At 50.0% G+C, this 16,897-nt stretch overlaps 1 protein-coding gene across 1 annotated transcript; it reads right to left on the reverse strand.

Moving 5' to 3' along the window:
- Window positions 1-1,816: 1,816 nt before the first annotated feature.
- LOC311530817 (uncharacterized protein) lies at window positions 1,817-16,886 on the reverse strand. Its single transcript, XM_084647759.1, has 5 exons — window positions 16,664-16,886; window positions 10,580-10,667; window positions 9,020-9,146; window positions 8,298-8,411; window positions 1,817-7,972 (listed from the first exon to the last, which is right to left on the reverse strand). The coding sequence occupies exons 2-5, from the start codon at window positions 10,601-10,603 to the stop codon at window positions 6,030-6,032; spliced, it is 2,208 nt and encodes a 735-aa protein (XP_084503885.1). The 5' UTR covers window positions 10,604-10,667; window positions 16,664-16,886; the 3' UTR covers window positions 1,817-6,029.
- Between the last annotated feature and the right edge of the window lie 11 nt (window positions 16,887-16,897).

Raw genomic sequence — 16,897 nt, forward strand, 5'->3', positions numbered from 1 at the left:
ACTCAACAGTTTTCCTTTGCTCTGAGGGTATCTGGGAGGCATCTGGGCCTGAGGACCTTTCCTGTGACTGGTGCAATGAACAGTAGTCTGTTGGGGTTCTTGGGGCAGTTGGCCTTTACATGCCCCGGCTCGTTAAATTTAAAACATCGCCCAGCTAACTGGTCACTGGGGTGAGGTGGGTTGCTGAAGAATGGTGTGGTTGGACGATAAGGTGTCTGGGGTTTTCCTTGGGGTGTAGCTGGGGCCTTGGGTGGCCCCTGGTAGTAGGGTGTGGTCTGAGCGTATCCCTTCTGGTGTTCGCTTAAACTGCGACCAGGGTTGTTCCTTTCTGCTCCCTCCACCTGGATTTTTCAGTTTGCCCCGCCTCTTTGGCAGTCTGGGACTGCTCGTATTGGTCAGCATACGAAGCAAGACTTTCTGCTGAGTCCATTTTCTTATCCCACTGTTTTATATTATCATTGGTCATATTTAGGAATTGTTTCTGAGTCATCAAATCACACACTCCTTCAAAGTTAGTTATACCCCTTCCTTTGACCCATTTATCTAACAGATCCTTTATCTGGTTTACATAAGCCACATTACTTAGTCCAGGCCCTCTCTTAAGGGCTTTAAATTTACTCTGTAAGTTTCAGGTGTAACTTGAAATTGTTTCAAAACCAAATCCTTGAATTTATTATAGTCAGAAGCCTCATCAATAGGCATCTTGTTGAATACGTCCAGAGCTCTTCCAGTCAATTTTGCTACCAATGTGGTCATCTTGTGAGTGTCAGGAATTGCATGAATTGCAATAGTCTCTCAAAGGTGAGGAAATATTCAGCAATATTACTGGATTCATCATACTGTGGACATAGTCGCTCCCATTGGTGGATTTTTGGGGAAGGATTGTTAGGGTTGGACCCAGTGGGCCCATCTTAGTGCTTTCCAGATCTAAGCATTTCACCTCCATCTCCGCCTCCAAGTGTGTCACCACCGCCTCCATCGCTTTCCTGTGGGCAGCCTTTTTGGCTTTCTTTTTTCTTTCAGCAGCATCTTTCTCGAGTTGTTTTAATTCGATCAGTCTTTTATGTTCCTTTTCTTTCTCGTCTGCTTTCAGTTTGGCTAAATCCAGGTTTTGTTGGACATTGCTTTTTGTCACCCTGGTCTTTTTGTGTTTAACCGAGCTATACCCAAGAGTTAGAAAGAAAAAAAAAGCCAGCTTGTGAATTCCCTGGCTGTAATCGAATACCTCTGCCTCCAGGCAAAGAGACAGAACCTGTAGCTGTTTTCAGCTAACAGAAAACCTCTTCAGTCTGTGCTTTTGGTTCAAAATGATCCCACCTCTCCCACCATGTCAGGGTTCCTTCCCCACTCTGAACTCTGGGGTACAGATGTGGGGACCTGCATGAAAGACCCCCTGAGCTTATTTCTACCAGCTCAGGTTAAACTTTCCCAAGCACAAATTTTGTGTGTGTGTGTGTGTTTGAGATTCGGCACGCTGCCACCACCGAGTGATTTAACAAAGGATCAGGGAAAGGACCACTTGGAATTCCTGTTCCCCCAAAATATCCCCCAAGCCTGACACCCCCTTTCCTGGGGAGGCTTGAGAATAAACAAGATGAGCACTGACCAGCCTTGGGTTTTTAGGACCCTAAAATCCCCAATCTGATTTAAAAAAAAACCCACAGAACTTTATTAGAAGAACAAAAAAGATAAAAGAACTAGCCTTGTAAGATTAGGATGGAAGATAATCTCACAGGCAATTAGCTTCAAAACATAAAGAATCCTCCTCTAGGCAAAACCTTAAAGTTACAAAAAAAAAAAAAAAAACAACCCAAAACAGGAATGCACATTCCCTCCAGCACAGAGAATTTCACAAGCCAAAAACAAAAGAAAATCGAACGCATTTTCTAGCTCGATTACTTACAAACTCTATAGGAGTTGGATTGCTTGCTTCCTTGAGCTGTCTCCAGCAGAGGCATCACACAGGCAAAAAAGCCTTCTCCCCCTCAGATTTGAAAGTATCTTCTCCCCTTATTGTTTTTTTTTGGTCAGGTGCCAGCCAGGTTACTTAAGCTTTTTACCCCCTTACAGGTAAGGAGGAATTCTAGGCTACCCTTAGCTGTATGGTTATGACAGTCCTTCTCCTCATCTCCATGGCAGGGGGATCCCGGCTGGGAGGGGAAGGGAGAGGGGGGAACTTCAGCCAGGCAGAGGGAGCAGTTGGAGGAGTTTCTCTCTCTCCCTTCCCCCACCTGTGGCCCATCAGCTCAGCAGCCAGGGCTGCAGCAGGGAGGAGGGGCTGATCGGGGCTTCTGCTCCTTTGTCTGTGGTTTGCTTAGGCCAGGCAGAGCCAGAGGGTCACTGACCAGCTGATTCTCGGCTGCTGCTGGATCCTTATCTGAGTGATGGGCAGCTGGGTCCTTGGGAGCCAAATGCCCCTGATGTGTGTGGGAATGAGGAAATGGAGGTGTCTCTGATGTCCACTGTGGGGTTACTTTCATTTGGAGCATTTTCCACACTGAGAACATCTCAGAGGTTACTTCCCTGTGCAGATTTGCAGATGCCTGATACTCTGGGAGCAGCACGCTGAACTTGATCAATTAGGACAAACTGCAAAGAATGGGGCAGACAATCCCCCAAACTGGTGGATATTCCAATACTTAGATTCACCAAACCAGCAACAAAACACCTTCTATGCCTATCTTACTGGTTACCCAGAAGCCAAAACACAGTTCCCTGAAAGCACAGGTAGTCAATTCTTTTTTTCAAGGTCAAAATTTCCTTGTCAAGCTATAGACAAAGTCCACACTCCAGAGAAAATAATAATAAAGAAACCACAACAGTAATGATAATAGAGAAATAAAAACATTTCAGGGTTCCATTCAAAAGCACCTGGTTGTCTAGATTTGGCCCATGTCTGCCTATTGACTACCCCAGCATTAAAGACACCCAGCCTTGGGCTCCCGCCCAGACAGCCCAGTTAAATATAATGCGGATTACTGAAAATCTTGTTCATCATCTAAAAAGTTCAGCCAACCCCAAACGATTGGATACATTACTCAAGAAGTTAAGGAATACTTCAGTTCTTACCCAAATACATGCTTACAGCCAATTCTTATTAACTAAAGTAACATTTATTAAAAGAAGTAAAGAGAAAGTCTTGATCATTATACACACAGACATGAATAGAGTCCTTAGGGCAGTTTCACTGCAGGGATGGTGCTTTAGAATTGAAGGGTCCTTTTTCGAATAATTTCATCAGGTTCTTGTCCAGATGTGGGCAAACCTTGGCCCGCAGGACAATCCTGCCAGGCCCCCAAGCTCCCAGCCGGGGAAGTAGCCCCCGGTCCCTCTCCTGCTGCCCCCCTCCCTCACAGCAACAGCGCGCCCCGCGGGCAGCGAGCTCCTGCCGCTTTGAGCGCCATGGTAAGGGAGCAACGGTGGGGGCAACAGACGTTCGGGGGGGCAGTCAGGGGACAGGGAATGGTTGGATGGGGTGGAGGTTCTGGGGTGGGACGGTCAGGGGTCGAGGAATGGGGGGGGGTGGATAGGCATGGGAGTCCCGGGGGGCCTGTCAGGGGGTGGGGGTGTGGATAGGAGTCGGGGCAGTCCCGAGACCGGGAGCGGGGGAGGTTGGATAGGGGGTGAGGTCCCGGGGGGGCCTGTCAAGGGGTGCGGTTGTGGATAGGGCTCAGGGGGGGAGTCAGGGGACAGGGAGCAGGGGGGTTGCATAGGGGGTGGGGTCCGGGGGAGGGCGGTTTGGGGCAGGGGTCCTGGGACAGGGTGGTCAGGGGACAAGGAGCAGGGTGGGGTGGATAGGTCGGGAGTTCTGAGGCCGGCAGTCAGGGGGCAGGAAGTGGGAAGGGGCGGATGCCAGGCTGTTTGGGGGGCACAGCCTTCCCTACCCAGCCCTCGATACAGTTTGACACCGCAGACGAAAAAGTTTGCCCACCCTTGTTCTAGTCTAATGTCCAAATCAGGGCAGTTCACTATCAAGGCAGTCCAGATGGGACTGGAGATCTCAGTCTTATGACTCAAGCTACCCCCAAATAAAGCTTAAGAAGATCTGAGAGAAAAGGATCAGGTCCCAAGAGTTTTTATACAGATTTTTACAGCCTCTCGATGGTACGTGGTCCTGGGGTGAAAAATAGGCTTTTGAAATAACCTTGAATTTCCTCAGCATCACCGGCAATTAACTACAGGGATTAACAGAAGGTGATTATCCATTAAGCAGTTCATGGACTGTTTACCACAAACTTTAGAGAGACATGCAGACAAGGACATTATTACACCTAACTTTTATCTAAATGTTAATATTTCCTTTTGATCTCCAAGTTAACAGAATACAGCCCTAGAGAGGAACTGTTTGATTACATTGTTGACCTCTAACAAGACATAGGTAAACAGAGACTACTACGGTTACCATCTTCCAATTCTTTAGGAATACAAGTTTAGATTTCAAAGCTCAAGCCTATAGAACATGCAATGGCCCTAAATACCATTTACACACTTAGGATATGTCTACACTACGAAATTAGGTCGAATTTATAGAAGTTGTTTTTTTAGAAATCGGTTTTATATATTCGAGTGTGTGTGTCCCCACAGAAAATGCTCTAAGTGCATTAACTCGGCGGAGCGCTTCCACAGTACCGAGGCTAGAGTCGACTTCTGGAGTGTTGCACTGTGGGTAGCTATCCCACAGTTCCCGCAGTCTCCGCTGCCCATTGGAATTCTGGGTTGAGATCCCAATGCCTGATGGGGCTAAAACATTGTCGCGGGTGGTTCTGGGTACATATCGTCAGGCCCCCGTTCCCTCCCTCCCCCCGTGAAAGCAAGGGCAGACAATCATTTCGCGCCTTTTTTCCTGAGTTACCTGTGCAGACGCCATACCACGGCAAGCATGGAGCCCGCTCAGGTAACCGTCACCCTATGTCTCCTGGGTGCTGGCAGACGTGGTACGGCATTGCTACACAGCAGCAGCAACCCATTGCCTTGTGGCAGCAGACGGTGCAATAGGACTGGTAGCCGTCATCGTCATGTCCGAGGTGCTCCTGGTCGCCTCTGTGAGGTTGATCAGTAGTGCCTGGACAGACATGGGCGCAGGAACTAAATTTGGAGTGACTTGACCAGGTCATTCTCTTTAGTCCTGCAGTCAGTCCTATTGAACGATCTTATGGTGAGCAGGCAGGTGATACGGATTGCTAGCAGTCCTATTGCAGCATCTTCTGCTGGGCAGGCAAGAGATGAGGATGGCTAGCAGTCCTATTGTACCATCTTCTGCCGAGCAGCCATGAGATGTGGATGGCATGCAGTACTTCTGCACCGTCTGCTGCCAGCCAAAGATGTAAAAGATAGATGGAGTGGATCAAAACAATAGACCAGATTTGTTTTGTACTCATTTGCAAACTCTGCCCCCCGTCTAGGGGACTCATTCCTCTAGGTCACACTGCAGTCACTCACAGAGAAGGTGCAGCGAGGTAAATCTAGCCATGTATCAATCAGAGGCCAGACTAACCTCCTTGTTCCAATAAGAACAATAACTTAGGTGCACCATTTCTTATTGGAACCCTCCGTGAAGTCCTGCCTGAAATACACCTTGATGTAAAGCCACCCCCTTTGTTGATTTTAGCTCCCTGTAAGCCAACCCTGTAAGCCGTGTCGTCAGTCGCCCCTCCCTGCGTCAGAGCAACGGCAAACAATCGTGCATCTGAGTTGCGAGTGCGGTCCAGAGCAGTCACAATGGAGCACTCGGGGATAGCTCCCGGAGGCCAATACCGTCAAATTGTGTCCACAGTACCCCAAATTTGACCCGGCAAGGCCGATTTAAGTGCTAATCCACTTGTCAGGGGTGGAGTAAGGAAATCGATTTTAAGAGCCCTTTAAGTTGAAATAAAGGGCTTCATCGTGTGGACAGGTGCAGGTTTACATCGACTTAATGCTGCTAAATTCGACCTAAAGTCCTAGTGTAGACCAGGGCTTAGAAGCATGTCTCGAAAGGCTGAATCTAGATCAATTAACCTGCAAGTTGCTTCACCCTTTCTGGCCATGGGTCACAGAAGTTTAAATGCTGTGTGGATTCTTTCATGTTTAATGAGGTGTGATCTCCCATGGATTCTCCCATGTTTAATGAGGTGTGATCTCAGTGTGAAATTTTTCCCACAGTCCAAGCACTTATAGGGTCTCTCTCCCGTGTGGATTCTCTGATGTCTTATAAGGTCTGACCTCAACGTGAAACTTTTGCCACAGTCCAAGCACTTATGGGGTCTCTCTCCTGTGTGGATTCTCCGATGTTTAAAGAGGCCTGATCTCCATATGAAACTTTTCCCACAGTCTAAGCACTTATGGGGTCTCTCTCCCGTGTGGATTCTCTGATGTCTTATAAGGTCTGATCTCAGTGTGAAACTTTTCCCACAGTCCAAGCACTTATGGGGTCTCTCTCCTGTGTGGATTCTCTGATGTTTAAAGAGGCCTGACCTCCATATGAAACTCTTCCCACAGTCTAAGCACTTATGGGGTCTCCCTCCTGTGTGGATTCTCCCATGTTTAACAAGGCCTGATTTATCCTTGAAACTTTTCCCACAGTCCAAGCACTTATGGGGTCTCTCTCCTGTGTGGGTTCTCTGATGTGTAACAAGGACTGATTTCTGTGTGAAACTTTTCCCACAGTTTAAGCATTTATGGGGTCTCTCGCCTGTGTGGATTCTCTGATGTCTTATAAGGTCTGACTTCCAAAGGAAACCATTTCCGCAGTAGAGGCATTTATAAGGTCTCTCTCCTGTGTGGGTTGCCTGATGTGAAAAAAGGGCAGATCTCTGTATGAAACTTTTCCCACAGTCCAAGCACTTATGGGGTTTCTCTCCTGTGTGCGTTCTCTGATGTGAAACAAGGGCAGATCTCCATGTGAAACTTTTCCCACAGTATAAACACTTATAGGGAACCTCTCCTGTGTGGATTGCCTGATGTGAAACAAGGGCAGATCTCTGTATGAAACTTTTCCCACAGTCCAAGCACTTATGGGGTCTCTCTCCTGTGTGGATTGCCTGATGTGAAACAAGGGAAGATCTCTGTATGAAACTTTTCCCACAGTCCAAGCACTTATGGGGTCTCTCTCCTGTGTGGATTCTCCCATGTTTAACAAGGCCTGATTTCTCCGTGAAACTTTTCCCACAGTCCAAACACTTATGGGGTCTCTCTCCTGTGTGGATTCTCTGATGTGTAACAAGGCCTGTTTTGTGTGCAAAACTTTTCCCACAGTCTAAGCACTTATGGGGGCTCTCTCCTGTGTGGGTTCTCTGATGTGTAACAAGGCCTGTTTTCTGTGTGAAACTTTTCCCACAGTCTAAGCACTTATGGGGTCTCTCTCCTGTGTGGATTCTCTGATGTGTAACAAGGCCTGTTTTCTGTGTGAAACTTTTCCCACAGTCTAAGCACTTATGGGGTCTCTCTCCTGTGTGGATTCTCTGATGTGTAACAAGGCCTGATTTCTGTGTGAAACTTTTCCCACAGTCTAAGCACTTATGGGGTCTCTCTCCTGTGTGGATTCTCCCATGTGTAACAAGGCCTGATTTCTGTGTGAAACTTTTCCCACAGTCTAAGCACATATGGGGTCTCTCTCCTGTGTGGGTTCTCTGATGTCTCATTAGTGCTGACTTTGAGTAGAAAGTTTTCCAGCACTTGAGGCACTGAGAGGGTTTCTCGCCTGTGTGGCTTCTCCCATGGTTATTCAGGTCTGAGCAATTATTGAAGCTTTCGCCACGGTCCAAGCATTGAAGGGGTTCCTCTCCAGTGTGGATTGTCTGATGTGTCACAAGGTGTGAGCTCAGAATGAATCCTTTCCCATAGTCGAGGCACCGATAGGGTTTCTCTTCATTGGGATTTCTCTGCTGGGCTGTGGGATCCTTGTGTCCTCCACCACCTATAATAGATTCATCAACTTCCCCAGGAACGTCCTCATGATTCCCATCCTCACTCTCACTCACTCTCTTAGCACCTGCTGGGAGAGAGACAATCCAGACAGGAGTCATCGTGCTGGGGAGAAAGAGGAATAGCACACAGGGAAAACCCAACACACTAAAGTTGTGAAGAATCAGCAATTGGATTTTGACTCCACATTCCACCCAAACACTCACAGGGAAGGAAAGTTGGGAAGTAAGCTCCAGCAGCTCACAGGGTGGGTGGAATGGCGTGAGCGATATCTGCTGACTACGGCCCTGCCCTGGCTGAGATGAGGAAGATCAGAGGGCGCTTACTCACACCACACATTTGGGATTCTCAGCTTTTTCCATCACTCACCACATGGTTTCTGTGTCAGTCCTCACCTGTGTGGGTGCCTCTCGGGATCTCTCTTTCCTCACAGGCCTGGAGATCCGCGACCCACAACTCTTCCCCTCGTTCCATCTGGGCGATCAGCTCAGGTTTGGGAATGGGAAACCCTGCGCAGGGGATGAAATCAGACCAGATCAGGGTGCATGGAGGATTGAGAGAGAGTCTGTCACAAAGGGCATTCCATGTCCCGGTGCTGTGCTGGGGGAACGTGGAATCCAAGGGGACAGGAACATGGTCACTGAGCCCCCTTGGGAGAGGCAGACATCTGGGGAGGTGAAGGGAATTGTGACTCCCTCACTAGGAGTTTGCAGGATCTGTGCATTCTGCGGGCCTTGCTGACAAACACACAGCTCTAGAGTTAAACCCCGGCCTCCTTCTAAACCTGCAGAGCCCAGAGCCCTCCCCATGGCGAGAGCTAGACCCAAGGAGGGAGATGAACAGAGATGCTGTGTGTGAATGAGAAATAATAGACAGGACACTTCATGAGTTCTGCCCCACTGAAAGCTGGAGGTGGGTGGGAATGGTTTCGCATGTCCATTAGGTTTTGACACTGTGGTCCCATTGGAGAGGGTACAGAGATGCAAGTCTCTCTCGCCGCAACTGTGGACTATGGGACAAATTCTCCTCCAATCTAACTGACCAGGGAAGAACGTAACCAGAGTCAGAAATGCAGGCCCTACACTTTCTAATAACCGAGGGAACGGGAATCGCTTACCCAGTGAGGTCACCGTCTCGTAGTTATCCTGCATGACGTCCCTGTAGAGGGCTCTCTGACCGGGGTCCAGGAGAGCCCCCTGCCCCTGGGTGAAATACACAGCCACCTCCTCGAAGGTCACCGGCATCTGGAACAACAAGAGTCCCCCACTCAGCACCTGCTGCTCCAGCCACAATCCCACTAGTCACGGGAAAGGAAGAAAAAAAAGCTCTGGGAGGGCCAGAGAAGCAGAATCCCTCTCCCACCCTGCAGCAGCCATGTGGCTTCAGGGGTGGGAGAAGGTGAGAGCTCCTTGTCCCCCCAGCACACAGAGCAGGGCAGGGTCTTCTCATTTCCCACACGCCTGCCAGCCACAGGCAGATACAGGAAGCAGAGCTCTGAGCCGGGGACAGGAATCCCGACAGCTTCCCTTCGTATTTCACAGCAGCCTCTGGCCAGTGGGGTCAGGCTCCAGCACTGGGAGTCTGGAAAATGTTCCAAGCCCTGTTTCCTGTTTCATAAATGAGGAAAGTTCCCCTGCTGCCAATGGGCCTATTCAGAAAAGCAGCAGGTGTGAGGATGCAGATATGCAGGCCTGGCTGTAAAGGCCGATACTCTAAGAATTTAGGTGTATTCTTATCACTTGGCTAGTTCTAGTGGTATAAAAGAAAGAATCAAAATCACTGTCTGCGGGTGGAAGGGCCTTCTCTTACTGTGACAGTCTGAGGCCCTGTGCTTAGGCGAAGGCCTTTGGCTAAGCAGCAGAGGCAGCCATAAGCCGGGAAGCGACCGGTCACCTCCTCACATTTCAACCTAGTCACATTGAAATAAGGTGCTATTGGGCTGTTAGGAATACAATCCTGTCCTGATAGTGCCTATCACCTCCAGAGAAAGGGAAGTGCCTAGAAAATGTAAAAGGAAACTTAGTTTGATAGCATCCTGTCTGTCAAGAACCCACTTATCAATAGCTGGGATGTGAAATCCTCACTTCTCTATTGTTTTGTCATTATAGTTCCCACTTTGCTATTGTTTATTTGCATGGTCTCTGTCTGATTCTGAGATTGTTTCGTCTTCTGTATAATTAATTTTGCTGGGTGTAAACTAATTAAGGTGGCACGATATAATTGGTTACATACTCATGTTACAATATGTTAGGATTGGTTAGTTAAATTTCAGGAAAATGATTGGTTAAGGTATAGCTAAGCAGAACTCAAGTTTTACTATCTAGTCTGTAGTCAATCAGGAAGTGAGTGGTGGGGGGGGTGGGGAAACTGCAATCATGTTTGGCTAAGGGCAGGAATGGGAAGAGGGACACAGGTAAGGCTCTGTGGTGTCAGAGCTGGGAAGGGGGACACTAAAGAAGGAAACTGGAAGTATGCTTGCTGGAAGTTCACCCCAATAAACATTGAATTGTTTGCACCTTTGGACTTCGGGTATTGTTGGTCTCTGTTCATGCGAGAAGGACCAGGGAAGTAAGTGGGTGAAGGAATAAGCCCCCTAACAGCAGGTTTATCACACCCTGTTTCCTCCCTGCCTCTCCCTTCCTCTCCTCCCCCCAGCAGCTCCCTTAAAATCCCCTACCTGAGCTGGCTCCATCATGGCCATTTTCCTTCCCTTTCTCCTGGAAGATGGGTTGATCTGGAGCGAAATCTGGACGTGATTCCTCAGCCTGTCAGGGTGAGAGGGGCAATGGGGGAGGTTTCAAAAGGGGCTTGAGTCCATTTCGCACCCCGATTCCCCCCCCCCCCCAGACTCTTTCCCTTGAGTCAGACGCTCTGGACTTTGCCATGCTGGGAAGAAACCCAGTTAGGTTATTACCACCCAGGCCAGCCCCCTCCCAGCAGAACTGAACCCACCGGGACACTTTGAAACTCTCCCTGTAACAGTGTCTCTGAGCCAAATGCTGGAAAAAGAGCAGAACCAGAAAAGCCACTTTTGGGGATTCCCTCTGACACTGTCCCCAAAGGCAGCGCCTGTCCCCCCACTCCACAAGCAGTGCAGTGATTCCAGGCAGTCAGCAACTGGCTTTTCCTCTCTCAGCTCCTCTCCTTGTGCTCAGGAGAGTCAGTCTGCCCAGGATAATGCAGGGAATGGATCTGGGCAGATCTGGGAACTTCTCTTCCTGCTGCTCCTTCCAGTCTCTCCACTCTCCCTTTTTATCATCTTCCCTCTCCCTGGAGAACTGGTGACTGCTCCATTGACGTGGGCCTTTGCTCTCCTTCGGGAGATCAGCCACTGACACTGCTAACAGGGGTTTGAACCCTAGAACTATCCATGAGGACAGCAGCTCTGGGACTCACAGACACACGGGGAGCCCCTCCCTCCTGTACTTCAAACTCGCCAGCAGGTCCCTGAAAGGGGCCCTTTGTGCAGAGTCACTTTCCTGCCATGTGGAGGAGCAGAAACTGCTCCCTGTAGGAATTTGCTACTTAGGGTGCACTGAGCATGCTGACTGAACTGAGCACGCTCAGTAACATCTGCTGAAGTCACTGCCCTTCACCCTGCCCTTATTACCCATAAGATTCTGCAGACTGTTTTTACAGGGGTTAAAAAGGAGGAAAGGGGGCAAATCGGAGGAGGGAGGTGTTGGCCAGATTCTGAGCAGGGGGAAAAAATTCATTGGTCAGGAGGGTCAAGCAGCTGGAAGCAGGGTTAGGATAGGGCCTGAAGGGCAAAATCAGGGATGGGGGGAAGGAGCTGGGGTTAAGCTCAGGGGTAAGGCGCTGCCAGAAGGTAATAGAGGGTAAAACCCTGGCAGGGGCAGATGGGGTATGAGTTACGCCGGTGGACTGAGACATCAGTGTTTCCAAAAATAGGGTGTGTGTGGGGGAGGGAGAGGGTCTTTTTTTATTTCTCCTCTCACAGACAGCTCCTGTCAGCATGGGCTTCCCAGGGCTGGGTTCTTAAAGGCATCCCAGTGACTAGCCACTGGAGCTCCTCTCTGTCTGATGTAACCTACTAAGGTGCTGCAGGAGACTTAATTCAGTGAAACAGGGACTTCCCTCCCCCCTCACCCCATCCTTTCCCCGCCCCGCAGTGATCAACTAGTTACCCGCAGTGTTGCCAATTTAGTCATTGGTTGGAAATTGCAATCGAAATTGAAACATTAATACACACTTTAAAATACACATACAGTGTATGATCAAATACTTGTACCTGAAAGTATAATAGGTTTGAAAAGTCTGAACAAAGACTGGCTTCCTCACACAGCTGTCGGCACACTGGTTTCGGCAATGTTGGCCAACCTTATCGTTTAAAATGATGATTTGTAAACAAGGTGTGAATGAGTTCTCCCCTGACAGCGAGTGATGAGCCAGGGGTAGGGGGAAGGCTTCAGGACCAGACTGTATTTACATGAACTCACCTACTCTGCGGAGGTATCCAGCAGACAGAGCTGTGGGGCCCAAGTGATCAATTTTGGCTGGTGTCGGGAGTTTCTGTACTAAACATTTTTATTATATTATAATTAATTTTTGCATAAGAACGTAAGAACAGCCAGACTGGGTCAGACCAAGGGTCCATCTAGCCCAGTACTCGGTCTTCCGACAGTGGCCAAGGCCAGAGGCTTCACAGGGAATGAACAGAACAGGCAATTATTGAGTGACCATCCCCTGCCGTCCACTCCCAGTTTCTGGAAAACAAGAGGCTCTCAGAGCATGGGGTTGCATCCCTGCCCATCCTGGCTAATAGCCATTGATGGACACATCCTCCATGAATTGATCTCGGTCTCTTTTGAATCCTATTCTAGTTTTGGCCTTCACACCCCCCACCCCGGCAAACAGTTCCAGAGGTTGACTGTGTGTTGTGTGAAGAAGTCCTTCCTTTTGTTTGTTTTAAACCTGCTGCCTATTAATGTCATTGGGTGACCCCTTGTTCTTGGTTACGTGAGGGAGCTTATTCACTTTCTCCACACCAGTCAAGATTTTATAGACCTCTATCATATCCCCTCTTAGTCCTCTCTTTTTCAGGCTGAAAAGTCCCAGTCTTTTTAATCTCTCCTCCTGTGGAAGCTGTTCCACACCCCTCATCATTTTAGTTACCTTCTCTGTACCTTTGCATGCAGTATTCAAGATGTGAGCGTTCCATGGATTTATAAAGTAAAAGTGGAGGAGCTTGGTTTGCCAGACTGACTAGCAAAGCCAATGCTGACAAACTATGTGAAAAGGCTGCAAAACACCAATCCTCTGGACTGCATCGACATGCAGAAAGCCTCATAAGCCAGTCGTTGCCAAAGCCAATCTGAGAAGAATTTAGTGAGGTGTTAAGAATGCTGGAGACACACCACAGTTTATGCGAACAAACATGGCTGTCACATCACACTTTCTCTTTAAGCAAGAATTACCACATGCTACAAACTGGGGGCCAATGTTAAGTGCACTGTCCAGCTGAAAAGTAAAGTACATTGACTTGATTCTTACATCTCTACAACAACAACTTTTGGATTCTATCAACCTCTACGTTGCTTTTACAGATGCCTGTCTTATAAAACACCAACAGTTGAATGGAGTGAGGCATTCCCAGCAACAGGGCTGCCATGTGATCAGGACAGAATAGAGAATATGAACAAAGAGTGGAATATCACATGATGAACAAATGAAGATTTGATTTCAACTTCATCATCATCACAAATGGTTCAACCCAATTTTTGTGCTGTGTTTCCTGGGATGAAAGAAGTAGGAATTCACCTCTTCCTACTCTCAGTCACAAGAGCTACAGCTGCGTGTTCTTGTTCCTCATTGAATAGAATTGTGTGTTCTGAAAGAAGTCATCTTCTGCCTGATCATGAGCATATCTTGAAGGAAGGAAGTATCTGACACATGAGAAGCCTCCAAAAATGAATGCCGTGCATTCGAGAAGTTCATTAACAGAGTTTGCACAGTAAGCTTGTATAGAAATCTTTAATTTGTGTGAGGATTTAAAAATGAGCTAAATCTAATAAAATGGTTGTGAAACATTTTTCAGTTTTTACTATGGTGCCATACAGCCCACCTTCACCCTAACAATCTCACCTGTCATCGGTCTTCCCCCCTCCCTCCAGAGGAGAAGGTGATACATCTTCGAGCAATGGTGGTAGGTGCGGTGATTGTGCTGGTGGAAGCCAGGGGAAGCCCTGGGGCCTCCAGGAGCACTGGGGAGTGAGGGTTGCCCTCACCAGTACAGAATAGGTGTAGCAGCATACACTCCACAGAGTGCATGGCTCCTCTGGGCTGCTCAGGACAGCTGGCAGTGCCTTCTGCCCCCACCCGTTTGCCATCAGGGTATTTCAAGAGCAGCAACATTGCGGCTTCCACATGCACGGGAGTGTTTGGGGAGGGAAAGGACTTTTTGGCCCCCTTCTCACCTCCACCACCACTAATGGCTCTGTGTGACGGCAGCCATATTTTGACCCTGTAACAAATAGATAGGAATTGTTTCTGCCAAGAAAAACGTCAGGGGAGCATAGGTGGTCCTCAGTAAGGGAAACAGGAAATCCAACATAGTTCTCTCTCCTTTCTATCCAGCCCCCAGAGACTAAAATACACCTGCATGAAGACAAACCCCTCTGGCTCATCTTTACCCTACAGATTTCAAAATCTCTGTCTGAACAAGCCCTTTCATCGCCAGTGAGACATTACCCTAGGAGCTGGCTGGAATCTACCCTCCCTTGGATTGGAACCTTTCTCAGTCAAGGCAACAGGACAAGGGCATTGCTGCCTGGGCCTGCCAGCTGAGCCTATGAACGGTCAGAGATCACACCAGCCCAGAGTTTAAATTATCCTCCATGTGTCCCGCGTCCCACTACAATGAATCCTACCCACAGGTCACTTGCACGGAAATATCAATATCAGGATGCTACATTGTTAGCACAGTAAGTGATGCTGCACAACAAGTGATGTTTAAATGACCTCACTATTTTTGATACATCTGTACACCAGGCAGGGTCGTTTGGAAGCTGACGACTTTATGCTTCCATCCCTTGCCACTGTCAAGTTTTACCAAATTACGACAAGTCAGCCCATAAGAACAATGTTCTTAGGTATGAGTAACTGCTACTGTTAACAATTTGCTACCTCTGTCCCAGAAGACAGGAAAGGTGAGTAGTAGCAGATTTCTACAGATAGCAGTTTCTCACACTATAGGGTGTGAGAAACTGTTATCTGTAGAAATGAGCTAAGTCAGCTAGCAGTTTTTAGCAAAGTAGGACTTGTCTGCTACATGTAGCAATTTCCTACAGGGAGCAGTTTCTCATACTATACCTACCCCAGCACTTTGCCCCAGGTCTCTCCCCTCACCTGCAGGCTCCGGCTCAGGGGCTGGTGTCAGCAGAGCCTGGAGTTGCTCTGGGGCTGGTTCCAGGCACCGGAGAAAGTCCCCACCCGAGATGGGCACTGAGGGGGCTTTAACAAAGGTCGCTCCTCTGCTGGATAAGCAGCAGCTTCTCAATTTGGGTTCCCAGGTCAAAATGCAGGAGGCAGCTTCTGATCCAGGCAGCTCAACTCCAGAGCTGTATCCTGAGCAGAGAGACACACACCAGCCTCCTCAATAGCCGGAGTCTTCTGGTGGCAACACCTGATGAATGAGTTTCCCTGGACTCCCCCTGCACCAGGGCCGGCTCTAGTTTTTTTGTCACCCCAAAGGGGAGGGGGAAAAAAAAAAGGAGTGCCATCCCTTGAGAAGTGCCGCCCCGCCCCAGACCGTGGCCCCTTGAGAAGTGCGGCCCCAAGCACATGCTTGGTTGGCTGGTGCCTAGAGCTGGCCCTGCCTGCACCGCCCTGGGACAGGCAGGCAGAGACTGATCTCACTGGCCCTCTGCACTCACCCCCTGCCAGAGCCAGCAGTGACTCCGGTCTGACTCCGGTGTGGCCGAGATCTGAATCCTGCATGGAAATCAGACCAGGGCCCTGGGCAGCCCCGAACGCCCAGGAGACAGACCCCAAAATCATGATTCTCTCTTGAAAAAAAACAAGTGAATAATACCTTGGGAGCACCGTGTGTGGGGGGAGGAGGGGGGTTGCCTGTGGATATTTGCTGTGGAGTTTCTGAGCGGTGAGGGGTTAGATCCCTGCCCAGCCACCCCCCAATGCTTCTGTGACCAGCTCAGGAAAAAACCTCCCACCCACCGGCTGCTGGAAGGGGCAGCCCCGCCCCCTCTCCTACTCCATGGGGCGGGGAGCTGCCTTGTGTCCCTCCCCACCCCCTCCTTGCTCTCTGGCTCTTCCTTCTCCCCCCAGCCAGTCTCCCCTTGCTCTCACATTCTCCCTCCAGCCTCCCCGCCCCACATCCCCCCTTTCCCTCCAAGTGACCCCCCCATCTTCTCCCTAGACCAGCCTCGTTCCCCTCAGCCCCATAATTCCCCCCACACCCTGATTCCCTGCAACAGCCCATCCCCCCTTCAGTGCAACCACTGCCCCCATCTCCTCCTGCCCCTGGATCGCCTTTAACCCGCCTCCTGCCCCGCACACACCCCTGTCCCCCCTTCGGTCCCCCTTTCCTACACCCCACAAAGCCCCTCTCCAGACCCCTCCCGGCTGCCCCCACGTGTTGCCCCAGCGCGGCCCGGCCGGGCTCCCCCCGCCCCGCGCACACCGGGGGCTGCGGCAGCTTTCCCGGGCCCGGGGCAGGGAATCGCAGCCGGCTCCGCTGGGAGCAGCCCGGGGGTGCCGAGGGGGGGCGGGTCTCTCTTACCTTCCCTCCGAGCGGGGCCCCCCGGGGCAGGGGCCGGGCCGGGAAGGGGCCCTGGCCGGGCTGGGGGCTCTGCCCTGGGAGAGGCTCCCGGGGAGCAGCGGGCAGGGCCCGGCTGGAGGTTCCCCTCTCCCGGCTGCAGCCCGGGCTCCGGGCTCCCAGCACCAGCCGCCGGGGCGCGGGGATCTCGCCGGGAGCCAGAGTCCCCGCAGCGGCTGCGAGTCACTTCCTGGGGCC

Source organism: Lepidochelys olivacea (genome assembly GCF_965140295.1).
Source record: "Lepidochelys olivacea isolate rLepOli2 genome assembly, chromosome: 14".
Taxonomy (NCBI): Eukaryota; Metazoa; Chordata; order Testudines; family Cheloniidae; genus Lepidochelys; species Lepidochelys olivacea.

Bases quoted from the DNA above. Each gene is read 5' to 3' on its own strand.
- LOC311530817 (XM_084647759.1), bottom strand. From the start codon at position 10,603: ATGGCCATGATGGAGCCAGCTCAG. The intron at 9,147-10,579 runs GTAGGGGATTTT...TTGTTGTTCCAG, and splicing joins CCATGATGGAGCCAGCTCAG to ATGCCGGTGACCTTCGAGGA. The intron at 8,412-9,019 runs GTAAGCGATTCC...TCCCCTGCGCAG, and splicing joins CGAGACGGTGACCTCACTGG to GGTTTCCCATTCCCAAACCT.